This window comes from Drosophila suzukii, chromosome 2R, assembly GCF_043229965.1.
Source record: "Drosophila suzukii chromosome 2R, CBGP_Dsuzu_IsoJpt1.0, whole genome shotgun sequence".
Taxonomy (NCBI): Eukaryota; Metazoa; Arthropoda; class Insecta; order Diptera; family Drosophilidae; genus Drosophila; species Drosophila suzukii.
Window position 1 is genome coordinate 8,229,186 of NC_092081.1, and position 13,396 is coordinate 8,242,581.

Consider the following 13,396-nt stretch of genomic DNA (forward strand, 5'->3'; position numbering starts at 1 on the left):
GATGAAATGACGTGTTATTATTAAGTTCTTACGCTCCGTATTACTTTTTTCCCACATTTTCAATATCTATTTCACATTAATTAATAGTAAAAGTTATACATGAGAATGTTAATCTTAAAAATCTAAGCAAGGTGTCTCCATAATAAACAAAATTTTCAAAAAAAATTCAATGAACATTTCGAAAATGCTTTAAATTGTTTTATCATATTTCATTTTTATTTTAACAACACTACAGCTCTGCACTTAAATAATAAGTTCGTTATTCAACATAGGAAAAATGTTGTTAAAGGTTAAATTTATTTTGAAGTTTGGTTAAAAACACATGTAACTCATATAAACTCGAAGTTCTTCAGCTTTTTTCTAAAAAAAATATTTTTAAAATATACCTTTTAGGTTTAAAATTTAATTTAAATTCTTCCTGTCTCCGTTAAGATTTCTGATGGTGTTCACCTGCCTGGCGCTCAGTGTGTTTTCCACCATCAAGGAGTACGAAGAGGACGCCGTCTACATCCTGTTCCGCATGGAGATCCTGGTGGTCATCTGGTTCACGATGGAGTTCGGAGCTCGACTTTGGTCATCGGGCTGCCGATCGCGATACCAAGGATGCCTGGGTCGGATGAAGTTCGTGAAGCGACCATTCTGTATTATAGGTGGGCTAACTTTACCACTCAAGAGGTCTAAGGAACTAAAATGTATTTCCATGTTTCAGATATCGTCACCATTTTAGCCTCAATTGTAGTATTAGGGATGGGCACCTCGGGGCAGGTGTTCGCCACGAGTGCTTTACGTGGCCTCCGGTTCTTTCAGATTCTTCGGATGGTGCGCATGGATCGAAGGGGCGGCACCTGGAAATTGCTCGGATCGGTTGTATACGCACATAGACAGGTGGGTTAGCTAGCCATTTATCAAGAAATTAAGAACAAAAACTATGTATATAACTAAATAACTATATATGGTCTTCATACGTTGAAATTGATAATAGTAATAAAGATAATAAATAGATAGTAGGGCTTTTTAATCATCAAATTAATTCGTTTGATAAGTGCATTAATAAATTTGACATTAAAACAAACTTGTGTTATAAAGATCACTTACATATATATTTGTTGTTATATCTTCATGCAGGAGCTGATAACAACCATGTACATAGGGTTCTTAGGTCTAATCTTTGCATCATTCCTGGTCTACATGTGGGAGAAGGACGTTAATGACAAGTTTAGCAATTTCGCCCAGGCCCTCTGGTGGGGAGTGGTAAGTTATTACAATCTCTAGTAAATATATATATTATAAGCTCACTATTCGCTGTTCTAGATAACGCTCTGCACAGTGGGCTATGGAGATATGGTGCCAATCACCTGGCAAGGCAAGCTAATTGCCTCCTGCTGTGCTCTTCTGGGAATCTCCTTCTTCGCTCTTCCTGCGGTAAGTCATTTTATATATGTACTAAGAGATATCTTCTACAAAGTATATTAACAAGTTGTAGTTTGATATAGTAATAATGGTACTACCTTCATGTAATCTACCTTCTTTTAACATAATGATAGTGCTGGATTTTTATGATATGATTTCAATCACTTATTGTCAAATCGTACCTCATTCTAGGGCATCCTTGGAAGTGGGTTTGCTCTGAAAGTGCAGCAGCAGCAGCGACAGAAGCACATGATCCGGCGTCGCCAGCCGGCGGCCACTCTAATCCAAGCCGTGTGGCGATGCTATGCGGCCGACGAGCATTCCGTGTCGGTGGCCACGTGGAATATCCACCGGGTGGCCCTGCCCAGTCCGCCGGCTTCGTAAGTATTGAATCAATTTCGACTGATACTTTGTGGGGCGGAACATCTGTATGAAACTGAAGTCTCTTTTGGGGATATTTTGCAGACGAGAAGCTCAACGACTTTTGTACAGAAACGAAAAACACTTACACAGTCCCAAACTCTCGCACACTCACTTACACGAACACAAACTGCATTGGTGTGCATAACCAAAGAAAAAACTTAAAGGTGTGTCTATGAGCTGGCCAGCTAGAAATTGTGAGAAGCGCATAGAAAGGCGCTGAATTCGGTAAACCGCGAGGCTACAGCTCAGGGCATGAAATTGGAAATTTTGAAAACCCATTAACATGTGTACAAAACAAGAACACTGATCAACCTGAAACACTCAGCATAGGTAGAACTAGAAGTATTCAGCATATATCTAGAGTGTAGCCCGATCAACTATACCCACCCGACTGTCTCTCTATCCGTCTTTCTTCTCTCCACCCGATTAATCACTTATGTTCTATATAATTTACTTATTCCCATAGATAATATAATTTTTGTAAACATTTTCAGTTCTGAAAACTGGGAGCGATTATTAAAAAACATAACTGAATATAGGTAAAACTTGATAACCATAACAAAAAGCAATCAATATCAAGCCAAGCAAGACTCAAAGCAATCTGCCAATCATTCTGTACGGGCGGTGCTCCTCAGCCCCCTAAAAAGCACCCACATCCGTAGACATGGCCTCCCACATCTAAAATCTAAATCGAATCAAGTTAATTCGCAGCTTTTTTACCATCAGCACCAGTCTCTATCTATCTATCTATCTTTCTGTCGCTCTCGATCTGTCGCCTCGTCTTTCCATCTCTGTCTTTCGCTGCATTCGAAAGAATTCATTGCTAAATTTTTGAAACTTTTCTCAATGACCGAAGTACGATTAATCAATGTGATACGAATTGATTCTCATTTTGTGTGTTCTGCTGCCCCGCGCCCAAAAAACTCCATAAAAATGCATATAAATGTGTGTATAATCTATAATTAACACGTGAGTTCAATGAAGCCAAATGAGTGAAAAGCTTTTTATTCGATTCTTTCTCTCTTTCGCTCCTTTACCCCTTAAAACCATGCCAAATAAAGACTCACCCACTCACTCCTTCCCTGAACTTTTACGATTTTTGACCCTGGCACCTCGACCTCTCTTATCCCACAGCCCGGCAATTCAAATATCAAAGCATCGTTTTAAGAATCTAAAGATACAGTCCAGTCCGATAGTATGAAAAAGTATGATAATTTAAAAATTAATTATACCTATATAATGCATCTTATTTAAATAACATATTCATAAAATATTCATAAATTTTCAAACAATGGTTATAAAAACGTATCATATTTTCCTTATATTTTTCGAATAGTATAATTTTTAGGAAAACAAATAATGTTAAATAGTCTTCTATGTATGTGCAATGTTTTAAGCAAAATTTCCGTTTGCCGAACAAACGTATGTGTAAATATTAGTTCCAAAGACAAATACAATAGAAACAGTATTTAGAAGGTGAATCATAGTTAACACTCAGATGAAATATATCAATATTTGTAGAGAAACACGAAATAGCTTATCAGTTAACAGAGATATAATAAGCGATGCTTTTACTTTGAGTTACGGGAAAGTAGTCGGAAACTCATCGACTCCTTAGCACTTCATTTCTCTCTTGTAACTGTTGGAATTAATATTCAATGTTTTTGCCTCAGCACCAAAATGCCAAGTTTAAATAATCTTACCCTCACCCCTCTATGTATGTATGTATGTACGCTCAATTACACAAAAACACACACACGGCTACACACCTACACCTTAACTTTGAACCACAGTCGTATCCTGTTAACCAAATATTTGCCAGATAACCTATCTCCGTACTATAAGTACAACTATCTGATAAGTGTTAATATTTGAGTGTTGACTGATAGACCATTTCTTCCCACCCCCCTCGATGCAGACGGGCGTCCTCCAGCTTTAAGCACAACACGTCCTTCGTGGCCCGGCTGCCCACCATCCGGCGGCACAAAAGCCAGACGATCCAGACTCCGGGCGGAGGCGACGGCGGCGGAGTTTCCAAACCTCCTGGTTCCTCGAGGGCCTCCACGAGGTACACCCGCACCATCCGGGACATCAATGCGTCCGTGGAGAATCTGGGTAAGTTGGAGGGCCATCGGGCGGATCCTTCCGATTTCCGTTTATGTTTCCCATTTCCATTCCATTGCGAATTTCTGTTTGCACACAGCCCACATGCACACACACACACACAGCTTTCGAGGATACAAAAGTGCGTTTCGTGGCTGTAAGACAGGGTTTTGAAATACTTCTACCATTTCACATAATATAATATAGGTATTTCTTAAAATTTAAATGGTAGAAAGGACTTTAACGAATTTACAATGTCCCACAATCTCATTTTTGATAAAAAATTTCTGCGAATTTATTCCTATTTTATACAAAACTTATTTTTCGTTGTTTATAATTAAGTTTTTATTTTATTAAACAAGCAATTACTATTATAAATATTAAAAATATTCCTTAAATAATCCTTAAAAAACATAAAAATAACTGTTTCTAAAAGTAAAAGCCCAACATGGCCTTAAAGTAACGAAACGCACTGTTCGGCCCAAGCATGTTGTTCTTTCAAACTTTATTGTTGAACAAATAATAGCAGAAAACTCAAGATTTCTTTGGCTATTTACACAGTTCCAAAAATTTAACAACAGCTTTGTTCGTCACTTGTAAAAAAAGATGACTTGAAAATATATCACGTATTAAATTGGAAAACATTTGGCTTGACCGAACCTAAAAATGTTATCTAAGGCCAATTTTATTTCAAGAAAACTTGCTTTCCTCCGTTTCGTTTTGTTATGCATGCAGCGTTCTGCAATAAATTCCACTTAAATAAATTGTCAATAAACTACTCATTAATCAAACAATAAAGCATTCTAGTCGGTTTTATGCGATAATAATTGAAATACTACAGTCCTGTTTTGTCTGCAAGTCTATTAGAACAGTTTTCGAATGGAGTAATCACATGATTTTTTTGGAAACCATTAATAAGAGATTAAGCTTTTGTTGTTCCTTGTTTGAAAAGATATTGTTATTATAACATCATCAAGAAAATTGATAAATGTTCTACTAATATTTATATTAAAACATATAAGTTAAAAAAACAATAATTCAATTTTTATAATAATTACAAGTTACTAAAAATGTTTAAGGAATTTTATTTTGATAGGCCAGATAATTACTTTCAAGCAAAAATTAATATTCAATTCAATAGGGTAAAAAATTCATTGGAAGCCATAATCTATCATTAACCCATACAAAATAAATTCCCATTAAGACCGAACTCTTTCTTAAATTTACCAACAAACAAATGCAGTAACTAAACTAATCTAAAAAAAACAATTAACCACTTAAAAGAATTAAGTTTTCGTTGTTGTTCCTAGAAGTTGGATGTTTTGATTTCTCACTGTGGCGCATTACTTATGATTTGTTCTCGCAATCGTGTTAAATGGTCCAATATTGTACGACCCATATATAGAGTGTACCGTACCGTGTCTCTCGAATCGCAGAAATATATTGGCAAAATTCCGATTCCAGTTACAGTTACAGAAACGCTGTTCCGATTCGCAATGAGTGGAGTTTTGATTGTCGAGTTTAACGTTTGATTTGAAATTTTGCAGAGGTAGTACAAAACGGCAAATCCATGAATCCAAGTTTCAGCGAAGATTCAGTTGCTGAAACCACTTGCTTAAAAAATATTAAAAATTCAGACGGTAAGTCTACAAGGTCCTCTCCCCCAGGTCCTACAATACGAATAACCAAAAAAAAAAAAACAAAAAACCAAAGATAAAACGATTGTTATATCACACTATTATTGTATTTGAGTGTTGTGGTTGTGTCAATGTTGTGAATCCAATGCATCCCAGAGATAAGATTGATTGAACTTTGAATTGATGTTGTTTGTTGGTTGGTTGGTTGCCTAACACGACTTCTCCCCCCCGCCCCAATGGGTCCTATAATCCAGAAATCTTAACCTAACTTAGCCAGCCAGCCCGCGTCGCTGGCCAACTGCCAGCTGAGCTCGAGTGCCGGCTCCCTGGCCCAGTTTCCTGATCGGGATCGGGTTCAGGATCGGAATGGGGATGGGGATCAGGCTGAGGAGCAGGCCAAGGCAGCAAGTGGTTCCTGGAGAAGCCTCACCATTCCGGTGGTGCTATACGGTTTTTTGCACGGCAACTTCTTGGGCTCGACGCTTTCGCTGCGCAATCCACGGGTGGCTCCTGCCGAAGATCGGGATCTGGAGGCTGGCCGGGAGGAGGAAGAGGTCCACAAAGATACTTGCCAGCGGAGCAACACCTTGCCGCTGCCGGTTAAGCCGGGTAGTGGGAGTCCCACTTCCAGTCCGAATCCCAGTCCGGGCCATGGACGTACAGGTCGCTTTTTTGCGGCTGCATCGCACTTTCTGGAGACCGGATTCAGCAACCCAAATCCGACAATCGAAGTGGCAAGTGCGTGCTAACCAGAGAAACGTATCTCCGAAAGTATCTCGAAAAGTATCTCCTCCGCCTGCGCTAGGGTTGCATGCTGTCTACCACCAATAGTGTATCTCCCCATTTGATTTGTAGTTGATGTAGGTATTTGTTACCACCTTGACCCACCTGACCCACCTGGTATCCAGACCCCCCCCACCCCCTCCATCACACTGCGACACCTCACACCACAACGCTTGCTTCAGTATCTGGGCTGGAGGATCCTTTGGCCTCGCATTAACTAACTAACTTACTAACTAACTAAGCTCTCTATCTCTATATATATTAATGATAATCCATGTGTATTTACTAATTGTTTCATATATGTGTGTAACGGTACTTTTGTATGTGTTGTTGTATATTTGCGTTGACGTTGACTTGATTAACCATATCCAAAAAAAAAACCAAAAAAAACCAAACCAATAACCAACAAGCGAAGCTAGCAACCCAAACCTAACGCAAAAGTCAATCTCTCTGATTCACAAATTGCCCGCAGATGAGGAGGACGAGCCGCGCTGCACGCAGCTAACCAACCGGCACAAAACCGCCATCAGGTTTATACGCAAGGTGAGGCTCCAGACTGCGGGGATTCCCTGTATTACCGTGGACTTGAACTAAAACTCGGGTACTTGTCTAACCAACAGCTCAAGTACTTTGTGGCGCGAAGGAAATTCAAGGAGGCCTTGAAACCCTACGACGTCAAGGATGTCATGGAGCAGTATGCAGCCGGTAAGTTGAGATTAGAAATTATATTATAAGCTATACCTATATATAAACATAATACAAATAAATCAAAAAGATTCTAAAAATTATTCTAAAAACTTATTATGAAATTGTTATTAAAACCCTATCAATATGATGTATGTGCAATACATAAAAACAATGTTGAGATATTAGTTCAGTAATAATATGGTTACCATAGGTTATGATAGGATAGTTAACAGAGTTCTTTAAATATTTATACCCGTTACTCGTAGAGTAAAAGGGTATACTAGATTCGTCGGAAAGTATGTAACAGGCAGAAGGAAGCGTTTCCGACCCCATAAAGTATATATATTCTTGATCAGGATCACTAGCCGAGTCGATCTAGCCATGTCCGTCTGTCCGTCTGTCCGTCTGTCTGTCCGTCCGGATGAACGCTGAGATCTCGGAAACTATGGAAGCTAGGCTATTGAGATTTGGCGTGCAGATTCCTGAGCTTCTTACGCAGCGCAAGTTTGTTTCAGCACTGTGCCACGCCTACAGTTTTTATGCTAGAATAAAAATTTTAACATAAGTGTATTCTTCTCATCAATACCTATCGAGTGACCCAAAAAAAAAATTGCCACGCCCACTCTAACGCCCACAAACCGCCCAAACCTGTGACGGCCACAGTTTTCATGCTAGATTAAAAATTTTAACTGAAATGTATTGGTCTCGTCAATACCTATCGATTGATCCAAAAAAAATTTTGCCACGCCGATTCTAACGCCCATAACGCTTAAATCTGTCTACCGCCGGTAGGTGGCGTATTTAAATCTCGATTTGCTGCTTGCATATCTCTATTTAGCTGAGTAACGGGTATCTGATAGTCGAGGTACTCGACTATAGCGTTCTTCCTTGTTTTCTTCTCCTTTTTCTTTGCCATATCTAAGTAACAACTCTTTTATTTAAGGACATGTGGACTTGTTGGGTCGCGTTAAAATGCTACATTTGCGGTGAGAGTTACACAAAAATATCCCTTTGGTTAACCTGTATTAACTAAACCAAAACTAACCCACAGCTTGGATCAAATCCTGGGCAAACAAGGCTCCAAGGCCAAGGATGTGTATGCATCCAAAATAAGCTTAGCCTCCCGCGTGGTTAAAGTCGAGCGGCAGGTGAGCAACATCTGATAAAGATAATTCTAATATCTTATAATACCTTTTTAATAACCCCCAATAGGTGGCTGATATCGAAGAGAAGCTGGACGTGCTGATCAAGGCGTACATGGAGGATCGTGATAGATTCCTGGCTCTTCCGCTGCCAGCCAAGCCCAAAATACATTCCATTAGTCCTAGCCACAAACCCCTGCACCACGCCCACAACCTGGCGATGATCGATGTGTGGAAACGGACCGCGGCACTTAGTGTGCATCCGGAGCAGGTGACCACCACACCCTTGCTGAATGCCTCGGCCACGGATGGCTCCGAGCTGCGATCCCTGACATCCACGCAAACTCTGACGACGACAACCGATGCGATCGCCACACAAACCCCCATGCCGCCGCACATGCAGCATACAGCGACCAATACAAAGGTAGTAAAATAGTATTTATAAGGTATGAATTCTAAGTGATCTTAAATGTTATCTATATTTACAGTCTTCCGTGCTCAACTCATATCAGCTGGGGTCTGAGAAGCAGCAGCACAATGATGTTTTTATGACTGAATTAGAGAATAGAACCAAAAAACGTGTTACGTTAAGGTGAATACCGATCTTTATAAATTATAATATTTATGTGTATTAATATCTTTAATCCTCAGCCTACATAGATCCACATCGGAGCCGTATAGCAAGCAGGAGCAGCGGATCAATATACCCGATGAGGGAGCCGAATCCCTGGACAGCAGTGCTAAGCCAACGCCGCCAGATAGTTCAAGTAATTAAAAATTAGTTAATATTGTTTTCCTAGATCTTTATTATTTAATTTACATTACTAGCAAACTTAGCAAATTGCTTGCCGAACAAAAGAAAATATAAATAAACACCCTAAAGGATTTAATTTGGCTATTTTTTTGGAAAATTGGTTTTTTATTATTTAAAAAATCTGGTATTCTTTTTTATGGCAAAAAATAAAAATTAAATCGATCCTTAAAATTGTTTATTTTTTATTAGTACACTTAAATTTTTTCTGTTTTACAACAACTCTTTGTTCAACAAAAAGAAGAGGGCTTGAATAAACTTTACAAATCAAATCTCCCATTTAGTTATACTAATCGATGAGTACGAGGACTTCGAGGAGGAGGATCTGAACTGTGAGGGCGAAATGGATCATTTCCCCTCCTGGGAGATCGACAGTGATATTGGGGTGGAAGTGGACGTGGACGCGGATGCCGATGGCGACTGTGATGAGTCCACTGAGGACACAGCCCTGCTGCAGTGTGCCACGCGCACCGCCATTGTTATAACACCAATTAGCCCAGTAAGTTTTGGAAAATCTCCCCAATTTGTTTTGTAATCGTTTCTTAAAACTTATAATTCCTTTTAGGTAAGCTCCGCACACAATCTTCAGCAATTAAATGACCAAACTACAACGCTTAATAAATCAAATTTGCTTCCGCCAGACTCTGGCTAGTTAATTGCAATTAAAGTTAGCCTAAATGTAGTTATTACATTATCATTAGACTTATGTATTATGTACTATGGAAAACATATTAATGTCATTTTCGGACATCATTTGTGTTCAATTAATTGGTAGCAAACAAAATGAAAACCAAATGAAATAAATCTGCTTTAGCAAAAAGTCTTACATCACCGAAATTTGTTAGCCTCAATTCTTGGTGTCTTCTTCTGGTATCTCATCGATGAACTCGTCTTCCTCGTCACCCTCTTCCATCTCTATGCCATCCTGATCATCTCCAACCTCTTCTATAAATTCAACATTGTCATCGCCGATTCGAATGCAACGCTTTTTGGAAGTCGATGGCATATCGTCGGCGGTGTATTCATCCTCTTCGACCACATCCTCTTGGAGTAAAATGATTCCCTTGTGCACCTTTCGGACATGAACGTTCAACTGGGAACTGTTCACAAAGGTGCGTCCACAGCCATCCTCGAAGTAATCACGGCACATTAACTTGGAACCATGAGATCGCTGCATGTGAGTATTCAAGCCCTGCCGACGGCCAAACCTCTTCTTGCATTCCTTGCATTCAAAGGCAAAACGCTTGTAGTGCTGACCAAGGATGTGAACAGAAAGCGACTTCTTGTTCCTGGTGATGAAACTGCACTGGTCGCAGCTGTAAGACTGTCCATGAAGCTGCAGGAAAGGTGGGGTAATTTAGAAAACGTTTATATGTAGCATAATTTATAGTCACCTTCTGGTGAGCCTCCATTTCACTCTTGTGATAAAAACCCTTCTGACAGACACTGCAGGAATAGCGCTTCTTGTTCGAATGCACCACATTTACATGAGTGTCATAGTTTCTTCTATTCTTGACAATTTTAAAGCATTCCGGGCACTCAATGGGTTCATGCCAATAGGCATGGTGTTTGGCCAGAGCCTCCTGGCTTTTGTATGAAGCTTTGCACAAAGGACAAACCACGTTGTCTAAAATGTACAAAGATTAATTATGAATTAGGTTAGTTTTGAAGAACTCCGAACTCACCATTATTGTGGCTCCTTGCCACATGAACGGACAAGGACATCTTCGAGCGGCACTCCTTCAGACAAAACTGGCAAATCCATTCTGGGGCAGTCTTGGAGTTCTTCTCCGCCTGCTTTTTCGAAGATTCGTGCGTGCGTCGCTTGTGTGTGTACAAGGAGTTCCAGTTCACATAAGCCTCTGAGCAGTTCTGTAATTACGAATTCAGTTAGTTTCCCATTTTCGGTGACCAAATATAGGGCGTCTTACCTCCTGATCGCACATGTAGTACACACAAATCTCAAGCTTGCGATGTGTCGAGTCCGAACGAAGCTGTTGGTAGTTGCGCAGGTGATGGCGGTACAGTTTCATGTGCGGAAAGTCCTTGCCGCAGGGCTGGCACCAATACAATCCATCCTTATGAACTCCCGAGTCCCGATGGGCTTGCAGATTTTCCTTGGTTTTGAAGTACGAGGAGCAGTACTCGCAGATGTAAGCATCCCGAAGAATTTCCACGTATCTCTTGGTACCAAAACAGGGAGACTTTTCGGAATCCACATGGGCAAGTAGCGTATCGCGGCTGTCACTTAAAAAACCACAATTTCCGCACACATGAACATCACGTTCGATGATCAGATGCTTCTTCATGTGTATGTTGTAGGTGGCTTCGGTGGCAAATTCGCGGGAGCAGAGCTCGCAGCTTATAACGCTGCCATGCATTGCCCTCTGAAACATATAAATACCAATTAAATATTAGATAAATCTTTAGAAATAAGATGTTATATTACCATGTGACCGTTTAATCGACCACGGGACTCAAAGTTCGCCATACATTCCCCGCAAGAGTATGTTGTGCTGCTCACATTGGCATGCGACTTGTTGTGCTCCATGAAAACTGCCGGATCCCGGAAGGTGCGGTCGCAACTAGATTAAAAAACAACATTAGATGGGGTAGACAAGAAATAATTCAAGCCACTGACAGGTCACAAAACAAGGTGCCCACTGGCTCATGGGCGTAGTTCAAATGCTGGAAAAGCTCATCGATGTTGGTGCTGGCAAAATCGCAGACGAAGCAAGCGCGAGGTCTATGCTTCTCCAGGTGGAATTGGTTATGGAAATTGAATCTGTAAACGGCATTTTAAAAATATGTTCAATTATGCATTATTAAAATAGATAATTCGACTTACCGCTTCCAGGATGGAAACTCCAGGGAGCACATTTCACAAAACGAGCGAATACCTCTCTTCTTTTTGATTACATGAGCACAAGAATGTTTGTTGTACTGCAAAATGTTGGAAAATGTCATTTTACATTCCGGACAGCTTCCGTAAATTGGAATTCTGAGGACAAAAACTCTAATTAGATGATATCTGATATATATTAATAACGATATAGTTACTCAGCCACAGGTGCGTGCAAAAGAACCAGATGCATGGCTAGGAACTGCCGTCCTTTCAGCTCCTTGTTGCAGCCCTCAATAGGACACTGAAATACATCTCTTCGGGTTTTGTGGGTCTTTAAAATGTGACCGAAAAGGCTTTCAAATGTGGGACACTTCAGGGAGCAGTGCTTGCACACAGTACACCACTCAAATGTAAGCTTCTCAAAGCTGGTCTTCACCACGGTGGACAGATATTCCGGAATATCATGAATGTCATCCTCTGCAAACAAGATTTCAAAGGGTTAAGGTTTGTAATTCTTTTTGCAGATCGTGTACCTACTTTCTTTGATATCAACGAAGTTGAATAGAACTATATTGCTGGGCTCCCCCTCATCGAGTTCTCCTTCACTTTGACTTTCCTCTGCTTCAGCTATCAATCTTGATGGACGAACAATTGGTTTCACCTTGACGTCCTTTAAATTTGGATCTAAAATGTCTAATTATGGGGATTTTAAGTTGCAGTTCATGTTTTATGAAAGGAGCATATATAATAAACAAACCCTCTTGCTCGTATATGTACACATCCTCCTCCAGATTAGGATCTGCAGCGGATTCGCTGTTCAAAAGAACCATTTGTTCAGCGGTTTCCGATTGCTCGGCGAACTGGGGATCTTCACAGGTCACCTCTTCAACTATGGACTCGTCGTTAGCAATAGCTTCGTCTTCGTCCAGGATGTTTTGCATAAGGACACTGATTTGCTCCTGATCTGCCAGCTTGGCTTCACTTTTAGGAGGAGGAAGATCCGGCGAAGGCTCCTTGGCTATCGCAGGAGATCGAACTGGTTTAGGTGTTATCTGGGGAGCTGGAACTACTGATTTCCTTAGCCGGGCACTTGGTGCTCTAGGGGGAATAATGGGCACAGGACGCAGGACCTTGGCCAGAGGCTTTGGAGGCGCTTCGTTCTTGGCGGGTCTTGCAGCTGACGGAGATGCCTGGACCTCGGTGATGACAATTGGTTCCTCCTGCGTGGGGGCCTCATCCTGTACTTGGACTTGGATCTGGTCCTGGACCACCTCCTTGGCCGCATCCCTTTCCCTCTCCAGTTCATCGATGTCGAACAGGCGGATGAGATTGTTGACGCACACCTCGCACAGGAGCTGCTGTTTCTGCGGATCGGGGAACACATCGAACTGGAAGTGCTTGGCCAGCAGGGATTGAAGTCCCAGCTCGATTCCAAACTCATCGAATATCTCCTGGTACTGGTATTTCGTACTGAATACGCTGCAATGCAGGCAGCTATTGTTTTTCGCGTTTTCCGACATCTTAATCTTTGTCCGTCAGCAGATTGAAGGCGTTA

At 40.8% G+C, this 13,396-nt stretch overlaps 2 protein-coding genes across 17 annotated transcripts in view; one reads left to right on the forward strand and one right to left on the reverse strand.

Annotated features, from left to right (window-relative positions):
- The window catches only part of KCNQ (KCNQ potassium channel), a 44,583-nt gene extending 34,750 nt beyond the window's left edge, over positions 1-9,833 (forward strand). For 3 of the 16 annotated variants that reach the window (XM_065863103.2, XM_036813477.3, XM_065863099.2), the window contains exons 3-19: positions 433-650; positions 710-885; positions 1,126-1,251; positions 1,312-1,422; positions 1,603-1,790; positions 2,328-2,372; positions 3,752-3,948; positions 5,847-6,311; positions 6,829-6,899; positions 6,977-7,061; positions 7,987-8,029; positions 8,095-8,191; positions 8,256-8,609; positions 8,674-8,777; positions 8,837-8,952; positions 9,281-9,495; positions 9,562-9,833. In XM_065863103.2, the coding sequence (XP_065719175.2) occupies positions 433-650; positions 710-885; positions 1,126-1,251; positions 1,312-1,422; positions 1,603-1,790; positions 2,328-2,372; positions 3,752-3,948; positions 5,847-6,311; positions 6,829-6,899; positions 6,977-7,061; positions 7,987-8,029; positions 8,095-8,191; positions 8,256-8,609; positions 8,674-8,777; positions 8,837-8,952; positions 9,281-9,495; positions 9,562-9,648 (2,698 nt within the window). In that variant the 3' untranslated portion in view covers positions 9,649-9,833. Of the gene's footprint in view, positions 1-432; positions 651-709; positions 886-1,125; positions 1,252-1,311; positions 1,423-1,602; positions 1,791-2,327; positions 2,373-3,751; positions 3,949-5,483; positions 5,577-5,846; positions 6,312-6,771; positions 6,900-6,976; positions 7,062-7,986; positions 8,030-8,094; positions 8,192-8,255; positions 8,610-8,673; positions 8,778-8,836; positions 8,953-9,280; positions 9,496-9,561 lie in introns of all 16 variants that reach the window. The other 13 variants (XM_017073511.4, XM_065863105.2, XM_065863100.2 and 10 more) reach the window with 12 other exon arrangements.
- Positions 9,534-13,391, reverse strand: LOC108009282 (zinc finger protein 761). The gene is made up of 10 exons (XM_017073512.4): positions 12,599-13,391; positions 12,379-12,534; positions 12,057-12,318; positions 11,845-11,997; positions 11,638-11,781; positions 11,446-11,581; positions 10,928-11,383; positions 10,682-10,868; positions 10,391-10,623; positions 9,534-10,332 (listed from the first exon to the last, which is right to left on the reverse strand). The coding sequence occupies exons 1-10, from the start codon at positions 13,359-13,361 to the stop codon at positions 9,844-9,846; spliced, it is 2,979 nt and encodes a 992-aa protein (XP_016929001.3). The 5' UTR covers positions 13,362-13,391; the 3' UTR covers positions 9,534-9,843.
- Positions 13,392-13,396: the final 5 nt, after the last annotated feature.

What these genes read in the sequence shown, in the direction of transcription:
- LOC108009282 (XM_017073512.4), bottom strand. Translation starts at nt 13,361, where the DNA reads ATGTCGGAAAACGCGAAAAACAATAGCTGCCTGCATTGCAGCGTATTC. An exon ending in TTGCACGCACCTGTGGCTGA is followed by an intron (nt 11,998 to 12,056) that starts GTAACTATATCG and finishes TTTTGTCCTCAG; the next exon opens with AATTCCAATTTACGGAAGCT. An exon ending in GGCAAGGAGCCACAATAATG is followed by an intron (nt 10,624 to 10,681) that starts GTGAGTTCGGAG and finishes TGTACATTTTAG; the next exon opens with ACAACGTGGTTTGTCCTTTG.